Source organism: Pleurodeles waltl, chromosome 12, assembly GCF_031143425.1.
Source record: "Pleurodeles waltl isolate 20211129_DDA chromosome 12, aPleWal1.hap1.20221129, whole genome shotgun sequence".
In the NCBI taxonomy this organism is placed as follows: domain Eukaryota; kingdom Metazoa; phylum Chordata; class Amphibia; order Caudata; family Salamandridae; genus Pleurodeles; species Pleurodeles waltl.
In genome coordinates, this window is record NC_090451.1 from 85,417,689 (window position 1) to 85,430,911 (window position 13,223).

Sequence of the window (13,223 nt, forward strand, 5' to 3'; positions counted from 1 at the left end):
GAAGAAGTAACCTCCGAAAATGTGGTTGACTTTTTCACTTTAATTGTAATTATCAAAACTAATTGCCTAACACAATTAGTTAAACTGATAAAAAACGGTGACTTTTTCTTCATTCTGCACCTGGCGGACCAAAGCGTACAACACGCCAAGATGGCGATTTGTTTCCACGTCTCCGTCACACCTAAATAGTTAGATGCAAAACATCGTTTGCTGCTCAGCTCAGCTCGTGTGTGTGTCTTACTTCTGTGTCTACGGCCCTGGTGCTGCCATAGAAGGGAGGAAGTCCCTCCCTCTTTTATTTGTGATTGGCCAGATTTGAGCCGGGTTCTCCGGCTCCTTGGCAGCCAATTGGCCGCGCGCTGGCCCTGGCTGCTGCTGCGTGCGGAGGGAGCCGAGGCCTAGGCTGGGGCAGGATCCTGGCTGGATTTGTTTTGTCTGCCGCCGTCCCTCGGTCCCTCCGTCAGGGGCTCGCGTGACCTGGCCCCGCGCTCAAAGAGGCGTAGAATGATACTACCAGAAGACCCGTGAGGGGAGCCCCTGGGAAGTGAACCGTGCAGCTGTGGGAGGAGGAGGGGACCCAGCTATGGACAACCAGGTGAGTGGACTTCTCTGGAAGCGAGGTGGCGGTAGACGCCCAGCTACGGGCTGGGCCAGACTGCTGCTGGGTGTAAAATAAGCATGGGGTGTGAGACGGGGTTCTTGGACTGCTGACAGTCGTGTCTGGGGCAGTGGAAGAGGACAAGGAGCTGCGGGCAGAGGGGTGTGTCTGTGGTCAACGTGTTCATACAATGTCAGCTATGTGCATGATCAGGCGATGCCAAGGAAAGGTCTGCGAGTCACGCAGGCGGGCATGCATCCAGGTGTAGGAGCTGGGCAGGCAGGTATCATGGGGCAGTTATTGGCAAGGGGACTAAGTGCTGGTAAAGGTGTGGAAGCCGTAGCCAGGCGTGTGGTTGAGCTGTCGGGTCGGAAAGAGGGTAGTGAAGGGGCAGGGATGGTCATTAACACGCCTCTGCATATACTGGGACAGTGGGAAGCTTTGTTTGGGAATGTGAGGCAAAGTGACAGACTCTTGGGGAGTTCTAGCTATGAGTTGTCAAAGGGCTTGTTTGGGTATCAGCTTATTGATACAGACATGGCAAAGTTAGTGGAATTTTACTGTTAAGGATCAGGGAAGACTGGCTACGCCTATGCCATGTCAGGCAGTGAGCCCGAGAGAATCGTTAATCTGTTCCAGAGTACCTGCCTTGGCACTTTACCGGTGCAACTTTTGGATTGGAGACGTCCCTATGGACTGTCCAACCTTAGGATTCTTGGCTTGAACTATTGCATTTTAACATTTTGTAGAGTGCTTACCCCCATCAGCGCCTCGTCAGGACTAGTTAGCCCTTTATAAGTGAAATTTGAGTAAAGCGCTTGACTACATAGGCAACATGCTACGTGGGATTTTCGTCTTTGTTTTGACCCTACGTGGGAAGTGTTTCCATGTCCTGCGCGATAATCACTGACGGTGTATGTAGGTTGGCCAGTTTATATTTCGAATTTGGGTATCTTTTGAAATTACAGGAGTGCTTTTAACAGGATTAGCGGGCAATAACGTGCTGAGGCCGGTGCGAACAATCACTGTTTGTAAACAGTTTGCACCCAGACTTTAGGTCGCTCTCTGTAGTGAGATGTTGGTGGCATCAGTTACAGCAGTCTCGGAGCGATTAGTAGGACACTGTGTGACGGGCTGTACAATGAATGCGATATATCAGGCGGTGGAAGGGCACCGGAGGCTACGATCTACAAATGGCTCTAGACATGAAATTATTGTGGGCCCTTTGATGCTTGGAAGATATGGTGATATTTATATATATTTACGAGCCTCTAAAATCTAGGCTAATATATCAGGGCCTTATTAGAAATGTGGGGATCGTGGGTCACGTTTTGGGGCTGGTTCGGTGTGTTAAGCTTTAGCAGTGCTCTGTTTACACAAAGCAAAACGTGCTTGTGAATGGAAACGCGAAGTAGGCTAGAAACACAATGGAATGCCTGGCGTTAAGGGTGTTAAATGTATTGATGGCGTGCCCAGAAAGTGAACTACAGCTAATCATTAAAGGGAACTACAGCTAATCATTATGGGCAGTTTCGATAACAAGAATGTATCTGAATTTGGGAAGTGTGAGCTCGGGGACAGTAAAGGTTTTTGGGGATGTGAATCCTGGTTGAAAGTCGGGAAGAGGGGGTAGTTCAAGGGGTTATTTAAAATCAGTGACAATAAGGGAACGACATGGTCTTTGTCGGCGGTTTAAGACATTTGTACAAAAGGACAGTCACTTAAGCAGCGAGTGTCTTAATGCACCTAAAGCAAGGTATCAACATAGTTTGATGCTGTTGTCAAGGGGCTCAATCAAATAACGTAACACTAAAACCTGACGGTAAAGCATACGATTTCAAGCTACAGATTGGAGGCCTCTACACAAGGGACATGCCTTACATCTTCGGTGTCGGGCATCTTTCAGAGGGCAGGTACAGTATGCAATGGAGGGTTGACACAGAGGGGCGGGTACTCGGGGACTGGAGAATTGTGCACCATACACGGGCACCTTTTAAAGTTGTATGTATTGAAACAGAGTACAGGCATCTACACGAAGGTCTCTTTTCTCGGTAGTGTATAAAGGGGAGGGTAACTATGTAAATGTGTATCCTTCAAACACTAAATAATAACGAGCCGGGTGTTCAATAGAGGATCATGCGCCTGTAAGACGTGATATTAATAGATGTATTAAGGACCAGGGGCCCATATACACGGAGCATGCCTTAAAACAATTAAGGGGTGTGTCCATCTCCAATCGGAGTGGTGTTTGGATAGCGGCCACTGCTATGTTTGTCCAAATAGAGAGAGCGACAAACAAAGGGTGCACACTTGTGCAAGGGCATCCGTTAAAACAGGGCATCATTACGAGTGGAAGGTATTCGAGTAATTAAGGATGGTTGATACTGAAACAATAGAAGATCGCAAGCACTTCACTAACGGGGGTCGGTGCTTCCAGGCATGAGGACATGAAGTGAAATGCCACGCTTTACACCCACACTAGTGGCATGTATTCATACAGCCGGGCAGGCGATGAATGCGCTTCACAAAGGGAGTCAGAACCAATAGATGGCAGGGCACTCGCACAAAGAGGCCCATTAAAACCGGATTGTGAGACCTACCCAAACGGAAGACACAGGGACTGAAACAATGGATGGCTGGTGCGATGGGTGCAAGGTGCCAGAAGCCGGCGGAGGCATTGCGTTTATTGACTTCACCAGACTACAGATCTTGAACTCTCTGTTTTTTGTAGTGGCTCGGAAGACGGCCTGGTATATTTAGCACGGGCCCGTTTTGCCTCATTGGAAACCCTGTCCTGAAACGCTTGAAACAGTACAGCAAAAAAAAAACATAATGTCCACACGTGGGAACATATTCCGTTATAGACTGCCTGTTTTTACATTTCTTAAGAACGCATCTGAAATGTGTATATCCATTAGCAATTACAGCTTGTGGGGCGGGAGAGGGCGAATTGTTTAACAGGAGAGACATTTGAGTGTGTGCTTGACTCCATTTCTGTAACCCATCGGTAAATGTATGATGGGGCGCTGGAGAGAGCGGACTTTATTTCGCTTATTACGTTGCATGTTTTGTCACATTCTACTTTTTCTTAGTGCTCAGCCTGTTATTCCATTCCTCGATACTCGCCTGCGAGAATGCCGTGGAGGAATGTGCGTGTTGGGATGATTACAGGAAAAGCATAACGATTCACAGGAGAGCCGACATTATCGGCTCTAGGGGGGATCCGAGATTTCCACAATCACAGGGTTGCCAATGTCTCCTTCTGGGAGTGAGCAGAGGTATTATTAGAACTAGGTGGTAGGAGTGGTTAAAGGGGTGGGCTTCTGGGGTCGTGGGAGTGCTCGTTGCCACTGGTGATATCTTACAGGCACACAGGACTTCGAGATAACTGCATGCGGGGAGGTCTCAGAGCAAGCATGCCGCTGAGGTATCACAAGCAGGGACTAAGACAATGCCCCTACGCTTCTGTCATGCTTAGTTACTGCTCCCTAGAGGCTTGCTGAGGTTTGCATGCACTGGAATATGTTAATTTTCAGTAAAAGGTAATCTGACAAAATCTAGAAAGGGCTTATTAATTATAATTATAATAATAATAAAAAAAGGGCATATTTTGCTCTGGCACATCTACTTTCTGATGCAAAAAAATCTTAAAATTGGCAATTCATTGAGTGTGGTAAGAAAAACGTTGGTAATAGAAGGAAGTTGTACTTTCTCATAGAGGGAGATGTGGAAGATTAGAAGGTATAATACTTAGATTGCCTTTTGGGAGTGATTGTAGCTGTCACCCTTGGCGCATTTTCAGAGAGTAAAGCAAGGGGCTTGGCGTAGACAGTCTCATAGGCCAGGAAGAATGTACTGTTGATTATACGTACAGTGCAGGTATTTATATATTAACAAAACAGGGCCTTGTGCCATTTATCCAGTGGGAGCAACCGGACCAGCCTTGTTATCTTAACATTTGCTACTATCAGGAGCCGCTTTTGCCTGTCCACTGAAGCATATCATCTGAAAGTACGTTCGACCACCTTTTGTCTAATAGTTTGAATACTTTGGGAATTCATTGAGTGAAACCCCCGCTATGTTGATAAGTTTTGTGTTTCTGATTTGAGAGCCAGTGTAAGGTAGCAAGCAACTGTCTACCAGCACCGCCCATCCTGCTAAAGATTAGTTGTTTGGCTATATTAATTAACTGATTAACAATCTATTCATTATGTTACCTTATGTTGAAACATGCTTGAAAAGGGCTCTCTTCCTGTTACTCTTCGCAACAATTTAAGCTGCTTCCTCCTGCAGCATCGTCTCCACTTAGGTTTACTTTGAAGATAAAACCAAATTTCATCCGCGCCCCACAGAACATGCCCAAAATTAAATGACAACTTACTGTCTGATACTCAGCGGGGGTTTGCTGCCCAAGATAATGAAAAAAAAAAATACAGGTGAGGAGTGGGTGTATTTATAAACGGAAGAGTGAATGATAATGGAAGAATAAGCTATGTGGAGCACATTGTCTCAATGCTTTGACCTAGTGTGGTTACCTTGATTGTTTTTCATTTTAGCTTCTGCATAAAAACATCACATCCCCAAACACTACTGCTACTAATACTTATGAAACATGCATGGCCTGGATGTGTTTAACACAGTGCACTGATTTAGCACTTCAAAGAATTAAATATAAACTGTAAGCTTTGACCTAACAAGCAGAGCGAGTGAGATAGCCATGTAGTGGCTTAATAGCACATGAAACCAGGAAACTTTGGATCGATCCCGTCTTCCACATGGTGTGATCCTAGGCAAATACCTTTTTCACTTGTGCTGCCTTTTCCTTCGTTCTCAGATGGGAGCACCTTTAAATAAACTACTTTGGGCTGTGTTCTGCACAAAAGCAAAACAAATATTATGTTACTCCATCTCCAGAAACACCATAGGCCACACATGGGGATTAGAAGGTAGCTGACTTTCCTTTTACTGCACTAATAGTATCCTCATCAGGGCAGTGGTGGTGGGAGCATGAACGTTTCTAAGTTCATGACTAGAATCTGTCACTTTACCAATTGCCACTCAGTACAGTGATACACTTTAATATACTAAACTGAAGTGTGTTACAAAGATCACATGAAGCAATACACTGTTTCAAATGTGGAGGTCTAATGTATATGTATTGGACTGTGCCCTGTGCAACAAAAGCCTACCCCACCCAAAAAAATCACTCTTAAGGTCCACTATGCTTGTGGCAAACCTGCGGTAGACAGGAACCACCCAAACAAGCATTTGCAATGCAATGGGTCTCACGTTTGCTCGAGTTAGAGCTATTAGCGTGGTAAATTTCTAACTGGAACGTTCTTGCCACACAAACTGAAAATAAAAAGTAAAACAGTTAACACGAGCGAGCCAACTCAAATGTGCCACTGTTAGCGCGAAGAGAGACAAAAGGAAAAAGAAGCTCGCCCGCAGTCAGTTATAAGCATTAGTGCAATTATCCATGTAACGGGGTCGATGGCCAAGGTGGGAACAAAACCGCCCTAAGGAGGGATGAATGTAAAGCAGTTACCGACAAAAAGAGAGGATTTTTGAACTGCAAGCCCATGAACCAGTGATCGTAATGGGCGTACGCTGGCCATGGTTAAAAACCCAAATACATACCAACACGTCGGAAAAGCAGCACTTGCCCGTTGCTATGCTTGACCTAATAAAAAAAAAAAAATGATTTAGAAGCACACTTTAAAACAATTTATTTTATTTTTAAGGGGCTGCAGGCAGGAGATGCAGCAGGTTCATCCCAAGCAGCAAAGGTGGGCCCCACTTGGCAGCTCATAGGGAAAACGCCTGATGTTTGGTAATGACAGTCTGTGCCCGTTTCACACACTCAAGTCCTGACCCTCTTTCAATTTCTTGAAATCCAAACATCTGTCTTCACCTTTTTGATTCAATGTTAAAACCATGATGAAGCTCTCTTTCCCAGCAAGTAGTAACACCCTTTCAATGGGCCCTCACATTGCCTCTTTTCAGCCTAAACAAACATGATTGATTTGCTCAGTGCAAACGAGCGGTCACGCTGGCCTACTTGCTTTTAATTTTTAGTCTTGACACTTTAAACTTCACTCTGTCAAGCAGGAGAGCTAGGGGAAGTGTCCACGCCACCGACTGATGAGGCTTTGAACTATTAGGTGCTCTACAATAGGTAATATAATTCTTCCTAGTCATGCCTTTTCAATGCAAACACAATAGGGCTAACCAATATTGCCCCAGGAGACAGGGTATAAACAAACTCATAATGCAATATCCATTGATGTCTGTTATTGTATTGTAATAGTATTTATGTAGCGCTTACTACCCCTGACGAGGCGTTAAAGCGCTTTTCGGCGAGTAGCACGCTACTCCGGAACCCAACAAGAATTAGTGATGGATTAGTATTCGGAAATTTTGATTACAGTTTTAGTAATATTATGAGTTAATTTGAGACGTGGATATGAGAGTTTGTTAGTTAGATTGACTGGAGTAATGGAGGGGTGGAGGAGAAAAGAATCCAGAAGTGTTAGTTGGGAGTATATGGTAGTAGGATTTAGGCTTGGGATGAGTAAAGGAGGATGGAGGAGGTAAGAGTCTGTGGAAGGGGTTAGGGAGATCATAGTAGCAGGGTGAAATAAATGAGGGTGAATTTAGTAGCGTTGGTTGGGAGGTCATGATAGTAAAGAGGTTTGGTGAGTTAGATGTGGAAGCGGAGGGAAGAGCTTAGGCAGAGTTATTTAGGAGATGAAAGTAGTAGAAAGGATTTGGGAAGAGTCAGAGTGGGAATGGAGGATAGATTGATAGAGACATGACATGATGATGGGTAGATAAGTGTGATATAAGATGAGCAGGGATTCATAGATATCTAGTATAACAACCCACCCAGGAGCCATGCAATGACCCACGAACATGCCAAGCACAGAACACGCACAGAATACACACACACATGAATACACACACACATATGCCCACACACACATATGCCCACATATATGTACATACAATACATATTTAAAACCATGGGTAAATATACTTAAACAGGTTTAAAGAGTGTGTGTGTAGTTTATTGTTATGACATAGTAGTGATACATATTTTCTAAAGAACTATACATAACTAGAAATATACACATAATCAGAAAAAATATTTATCAACATAGGCATATGCAGTCCATAGTTTGAATATGGTGGTTATGAAGGAAAGAGCCAACTCTTGAGTAGTTTTCTGAAGACAAAGTTATCTGTGACTCTTATAGTTGGGGGTAATGAATTCCATAGTTTGGCTGCTTGAACGGAGAAGGATGTACCACCTATAGTCTTTTTCTTGTATGGTGGTGTTCTAAGGCGGGGTGCCAAATTTAAATAACAAACATTTGTAATGTAAGAATATTTGTTGCCAGATTCAAAGGTAAAAAATAAGAAAAGATTCTTCAGAATTTATTTGGTACACCTTATCATTAATATTTGATGTATAAGTCCTTGAAAGGTGGATTACTATATCAACTCAATTTTGATTGAATTTACGTGACTCCTTCAGGAGCCCCTTGATTTATGAATTACTTCTTACCCTTTTCAGGCACATACTTTATTAACCATGACAATATTTTATCATCTGCTCTTTGGTTAGATTACTTGTGGAAACGTTTAAATGCTCTTCCTTAATCATTTGAATGCATCAAATAAATGTAGTTTACCCTAGTTAATTAGTTAACAAAAATAACAGACACTAGCATTTTCATAATTAGTTTCTGTAAATGTTACATGGTGAAACGTAATTAAAATTTTAAGATTTACAAGAGTGTTACGTTACTTACCAACATAAACAAGCTAGTGTAGTGGATTTTTTTAAATTTTATTTTGCAAGCAAATGCCAAGAGAAAAAAAAAGAAAATCGTTCCCTCATCTAGATATGGTGGCCACATGCTTGCAAAAAAGTTAATGTTTATCTAAAAAATGGTCACCACATAATTTTAATGGAACAGTGCAGGAGCTTCTTTGTTGAGAGACATGCTTAGAATATGCACAGCAATTCTATTTAATTCTTATGCACAACACAGAAAAATATAATTCTTATTGGTATAAAGAAAATGTATTATTGCCCTTGAATTATTGTCACACAAATACCTAGTTTAAACAAACAGATGACCAAAAAGATGATAATTTTAAAGAAAAAACATTGTTGGAAAAGTGCTGTCCGACCAGTCTTGGATTGAAGTACACTTCTGTTTGTGTTTTTTTTAGGTAGATGTAATCAGGCAAAATGTCATATTCTTAGTGCAAGAGAGACCGTGGCTGAAGTGAGCTGACCCGTGGTGTATGCTGTGGTTGGACAGTGGCAAAATATTAATGACAGTTGGACAGATCGGTCTGACCTAATGACGGTGTGTGTGTATATGTATGTGTGTGTGTATATGTATGTATGTATGTATATATATAATATATTAGTTTGGTGAGTCAGCTAAAGCAGTATTTGTGACCTAAAAAAGTAAAACCTCCAGACCTAAAAAGTAAAACCTCCAGACCTAAAAAGTAAAACCTAAATCGGATCTGCGAATGTCTGAGAGAAATGCTTCGGTTAGTTCAAGGTGAAGGCTTTACAAAGTTTTATGTCTTTCAATTATGGGAAGTAGTGTGCAACAGATGTGTAACAGAACCAGAGTGTCCTGCAACTCTGTAACAGAACCAATGCAGATTAACCGGTTATGCGGTTTAGCTGCCTGTTGCTAACCATTTTACTATTGCTCCCCTCTCGACCACCAAAACTTTAAAAGAGCAGCTCTTTTGTGTTGCAAGTTTCTTGATTACAGGGGTTGGGTGGGATAACAGTCTGTCCGGCTGACCGTGGCGAGTTCACCAAACAGCTGACTCCTATGCTGACAAAGCTAGAACTGTTCTGTTGCTGGTATCCAAAAAAAGTGCACTTAGATTGTTTTTCATTTAATTAATTTATGTGTATATTTCCTCTGTATTATTTATTTTGCGTCATGCCCCATTGAATCGAACCAATACCATGGCCAGTGGTGCTCAGGATTCCAACTATTCCTTGAGTGATTTAAGGACTGCCCACTCTTCATCCCAGGCCCCACTGCAGTGACTCCCAATGACCCTAGCAATTTCAGAGATCCTGTACCTGGAAGGCCTTGTAGCGTGTGCCTCTTGCTTGAGGTGCTGAAAGAAACTTTCACAGTATTTTTTTTTTTCGTGTATTTAGGCAACGCAAACCACCAAAAAAGACCAGCCGTCATCTCTCCCACCCTTTAGCCTCACTCCGCCCACCTACAGTGCCCCCCTATAAACAAACTGCCATCCTTTCTAGGGGGCAGTATTTGGATCGGTCCCCTCTGTCGCCCTGCAGGTGAGGTGCCCAGCTGCACTGATGTCTACGTGGACTTTCATTAGGGGTGGGTATGGGTATTCCGTTTGGTTTCCTCTGGTCTCCAGAGGCCGCAGCGAGTGAACTGAGCTCCAACCGCCGTGTTTCTCTTAGGTACTGTTCTACTTTTGCCACCTCAGGGAGGCAAATACGGCCTACTAAGGGCTGGGGATTGAGTCCGCTGCGGGCTGTTCTCCTGAAGCAGAGAACGCGGTGCCAGGTTTAGTACCGAGGCCCCGGTGATCCGCCCTCGCAGGTGTTGCCCTCGCCCCGGAGGCCTGGCGTGCGCATCCGCGTGCCTCGGTGTGCTGCCCAGCGGAGGCCTGGGGTCGCCGTGTCCGTGCACTGTGTACCCCCGTCCAGCTGCAGAGTCCCCGCCTCGTTTCTGACACTGTGTATTCTTGTCGGTGGTGGGTTTGTACGTCTTTGTGTGCAGAGGTGTCACGGGGCCATAAACCAGAAGAAACACAGGCCTGGAGCAGCCAAGCGGCGTGAAGTGTCTGTAACAAAGCGCCTTCCCGGGGCTCCGGCCGTGCCCGCGGTGGGGGCCCCGCTGCCCCTGTCACACGCTCCGGTTCGTCTCTCCCGAAGAATGCGACGCCCCCCTCCGAGCCCTGACTGTTAGTCCCCGGGGCCTAATTAGGCCGACGGGCGAGCCCACATCCCGGCCCTTGCAGGGCGAGTGGCTGCACCAGGGCCTTCCGGCGGAGCCACTGCCGCCGCCGCCTTGTGTCTGCTGGGGAGGGTGGAGAGACTGCCCCCGCTGTGGGTGCTCCAGCATCGCTCCTCTGGGGATGGAAGAGACTCCCCACGTTGGAGCCCCTGGCCCAGTTGTGGGCACCCCGAGGACCGCTGCTCTGGGGCTGGAAGAGACTCCCCACTGTGGGTGCCCAGAGGACCACTCCTCTAGGACTGGAAGAGACTCCCCACCATGAAGCCCTGGCCCCGCTGTGGGTGCTCCCAGGACCGCTCCTCTAGGACTGGAAGAGGCCCTGGCCCCGCTGTGGGTGCCCCCAGGACCGCTCCTCTAGGACTGGAAGAGACTCTCTCTGGGGCTGGAAGAGACTCCCCACCATGAAGCCCTGGCCCCGCTGTGGGTGCTCCCAGGACCGCTCCTCTAGGACTGGAAGAGGCTCTGGCCCCGCTGTGGGTGCCCCCAGGACCGCTCCTCTAGGACTGGAAGAGGCTCCCCACCATGGAACCCGGCCCCCGCTGTGGGTGCTCCTGCACCGCTCATCTGGGGCTGGATCCCACGTTGGAGCCTCTGGCCCAGTTGTGGGCGCCCCGAGGACCGCTCCTCTGGGGCTGGAAGAGACTCTCTCTGGGGCTGGAAGAGACTCCCCACCATGAAGCCCTGGCCCCGCTGTGGGTGCTCCCAGGACCGCTCCTCTAGGACTGGAAGAGGCCCTGGCCCCGCTGTGGGTGCCCCCAGGACCGCTCCTCTAGGACTGGAAGAGGCTCCCCACCATGGAACCCGGCCCCCGCTGTGGGTGCTCAAGCACCGCTCATCTGGGGCTGGATCCCACGTTGGAGCCTCTGGCCCAGTTGTGGGCGCCCCGAGTACCGCTCCTCTGGGGCTGGAAGAGACTCTCTCTGGGGCTGGAAGAGACTCCCCACCATGAAGCCCTGGCCCCGCTGTGGGTGCTCCCAGGACCGCTCCTCTAGGACTGGAAGAGGCCCTGGCCCCGCTGTGGGTGCCCCCAGGACCGCTCCTCTAGGACTGGAAGAGGCTCCCCACCATGGAACCCGGCCCCCGCTGTGGGTGCTCCAGCACCGCTCATCTGGGGCTGGATCCCACGTTGGAGCCTCTGGCCCAGTTGTGGGCGCCCCGAGGACCGCTCCTCTGGGGCTGGAAGAGACTCTCTCTGGGGCTGGAAGAGACTCCCCACCATGAAGCCCTGGCCCCGCTGTGGGTGCTCCCAGGACCGCTCCTCTAGGACTGGAAGAGGCCCTGGCCCCGCTGTGGGTGCCCCCAGGACCGCTCCTCTAGGACTGGAAGAGGCTCCCCACCATGGAACCCGGCCCCCGCTGTGGGTGCTCCAGCACCGCTCATCTGGGGCTGGATCCCACGTTGGAGCCTCTGGCCCAGTTGTGGGCGCCCCGAGGACCGCTCCTCTGGGGCTGGAAGAGACTCTCTCTGGGGCTGGAAGAGACTCCCCACCATGAAGCCCTGGCCCCGCTGTGGGTGCTCCCAGGACCGCTCCTCTAGGACTGGAAGAGGCCCTGGCCCCGCTGTGGGTGCCCCCAGGACCGCTCCTCTAGGACTGGAAGAGGCCCTGGCCCCGCTGTGGGTGCCCCCAGGACCGCTCCTCTAGGACTGGAAGAGGCTCCCCACCATGGAACCCGGCCCCCGCTGTGGGTGCTCCAGCACCGCTCATCTGGGGCTGGATCCCACGTTGGAGCCTCTGGCCCAGTTGTGGGCGCCCCGAGGACCGCTCCTCTGGGGCTGGAAGAGACTCTCTCTGGGGCTGGAAGAGACTCCCCACCATGAAGCCCTGGCCCCGCTGTGGGTGCTCCCAGGACCGCTCCTCTAGGACTGGAAGAGGCCCTGGCCCCGCTGTGGGTGCCCCCAGGACCGCTCCTCTAGGACTGGAAGAGGCTCCCCACCATGGAACCCGGCCCCCGCTGTGGGTGCTCCAGCACCGCTCATCTGGGGCTGGATCCCACGTTGGAGCCTCTGGCCCAGTTGTGGGCGCCCCGAGGACCGCTCCTCTGGGGCTGGAAGAGACTCTCTCTGGGGCTGGAAGAGACTCCCCACCATGAAGCCCTGGCCCCGCTGTGGGTGCTCCCAGGACCGCTCCTCTAGGACTGGAAGAGGCCCTGGCCCCGCTGTGGGTGCCCCCAGGACCGCTCCTCTAGGACTGGAAGAGGCTCCCCACCATGGAACCCGGCCCCCGCTGTGGGTGCTCCAGCACCGCTCATCTGGGGCTGGATCCCACGTTGGAGCCTCTGGCCCAGTTGTGGGCGCCCCGAGGACCGCTCCTCTAGGACTCCCCACCGTGGAGCCTCTGCCCCCGTTGTGGGTCCCCTTAGGACCGCTCCTCTGGGGTAGAAAGACACTCCCCGCCATGGAGCCTCTGGCCCCTGCTGTGGGAGCCCCAGCACCGCTCTTCCGGGGGCGATGGTGTTCATGTCGCAGTTGCTTCTCTCAGCCTCGTTGGGTGCCCCGCGAGTGGTAACCCGTGTACACAGGCTGCGTCTGAGCTGTATGCTTGTGTGTAATATCCACGTCCAGTGACCCACACACTG

The 13,223-nt window shown here is 49.0% G+C and overlaps 1 protein-coding gene across 3 annotated transcripts in view; it reads left to right on the forward strand.

The window, feature by feature from the left end:
- Positions 1–314: 314 nt before the first annotated feature.
- MLLT1 (MLLT1 super elongation complex subunit) overlaps positions 315–13,223 on the forward strand; it is a 169,972-nt gene continuing 157,063 nt past the window's right edge. For 2 of the 3 annotated variants that reach the window (XM_069216395.1, XM_069216394.1), the window contains exon 1: positions 316–595. In XM_069216395.1, coding sequence (XP_069072496.1) covers positions 584–595 — 12 coding nt within the window. In that variant the 5' untranslated portion in view covers positions 316–583. Of the gene's footprint in view, positions 596–13,223 lie in introns of all 3 variants that reach the window. The other variant, XM_069216396.1, reaches the window with a different exon arrangement.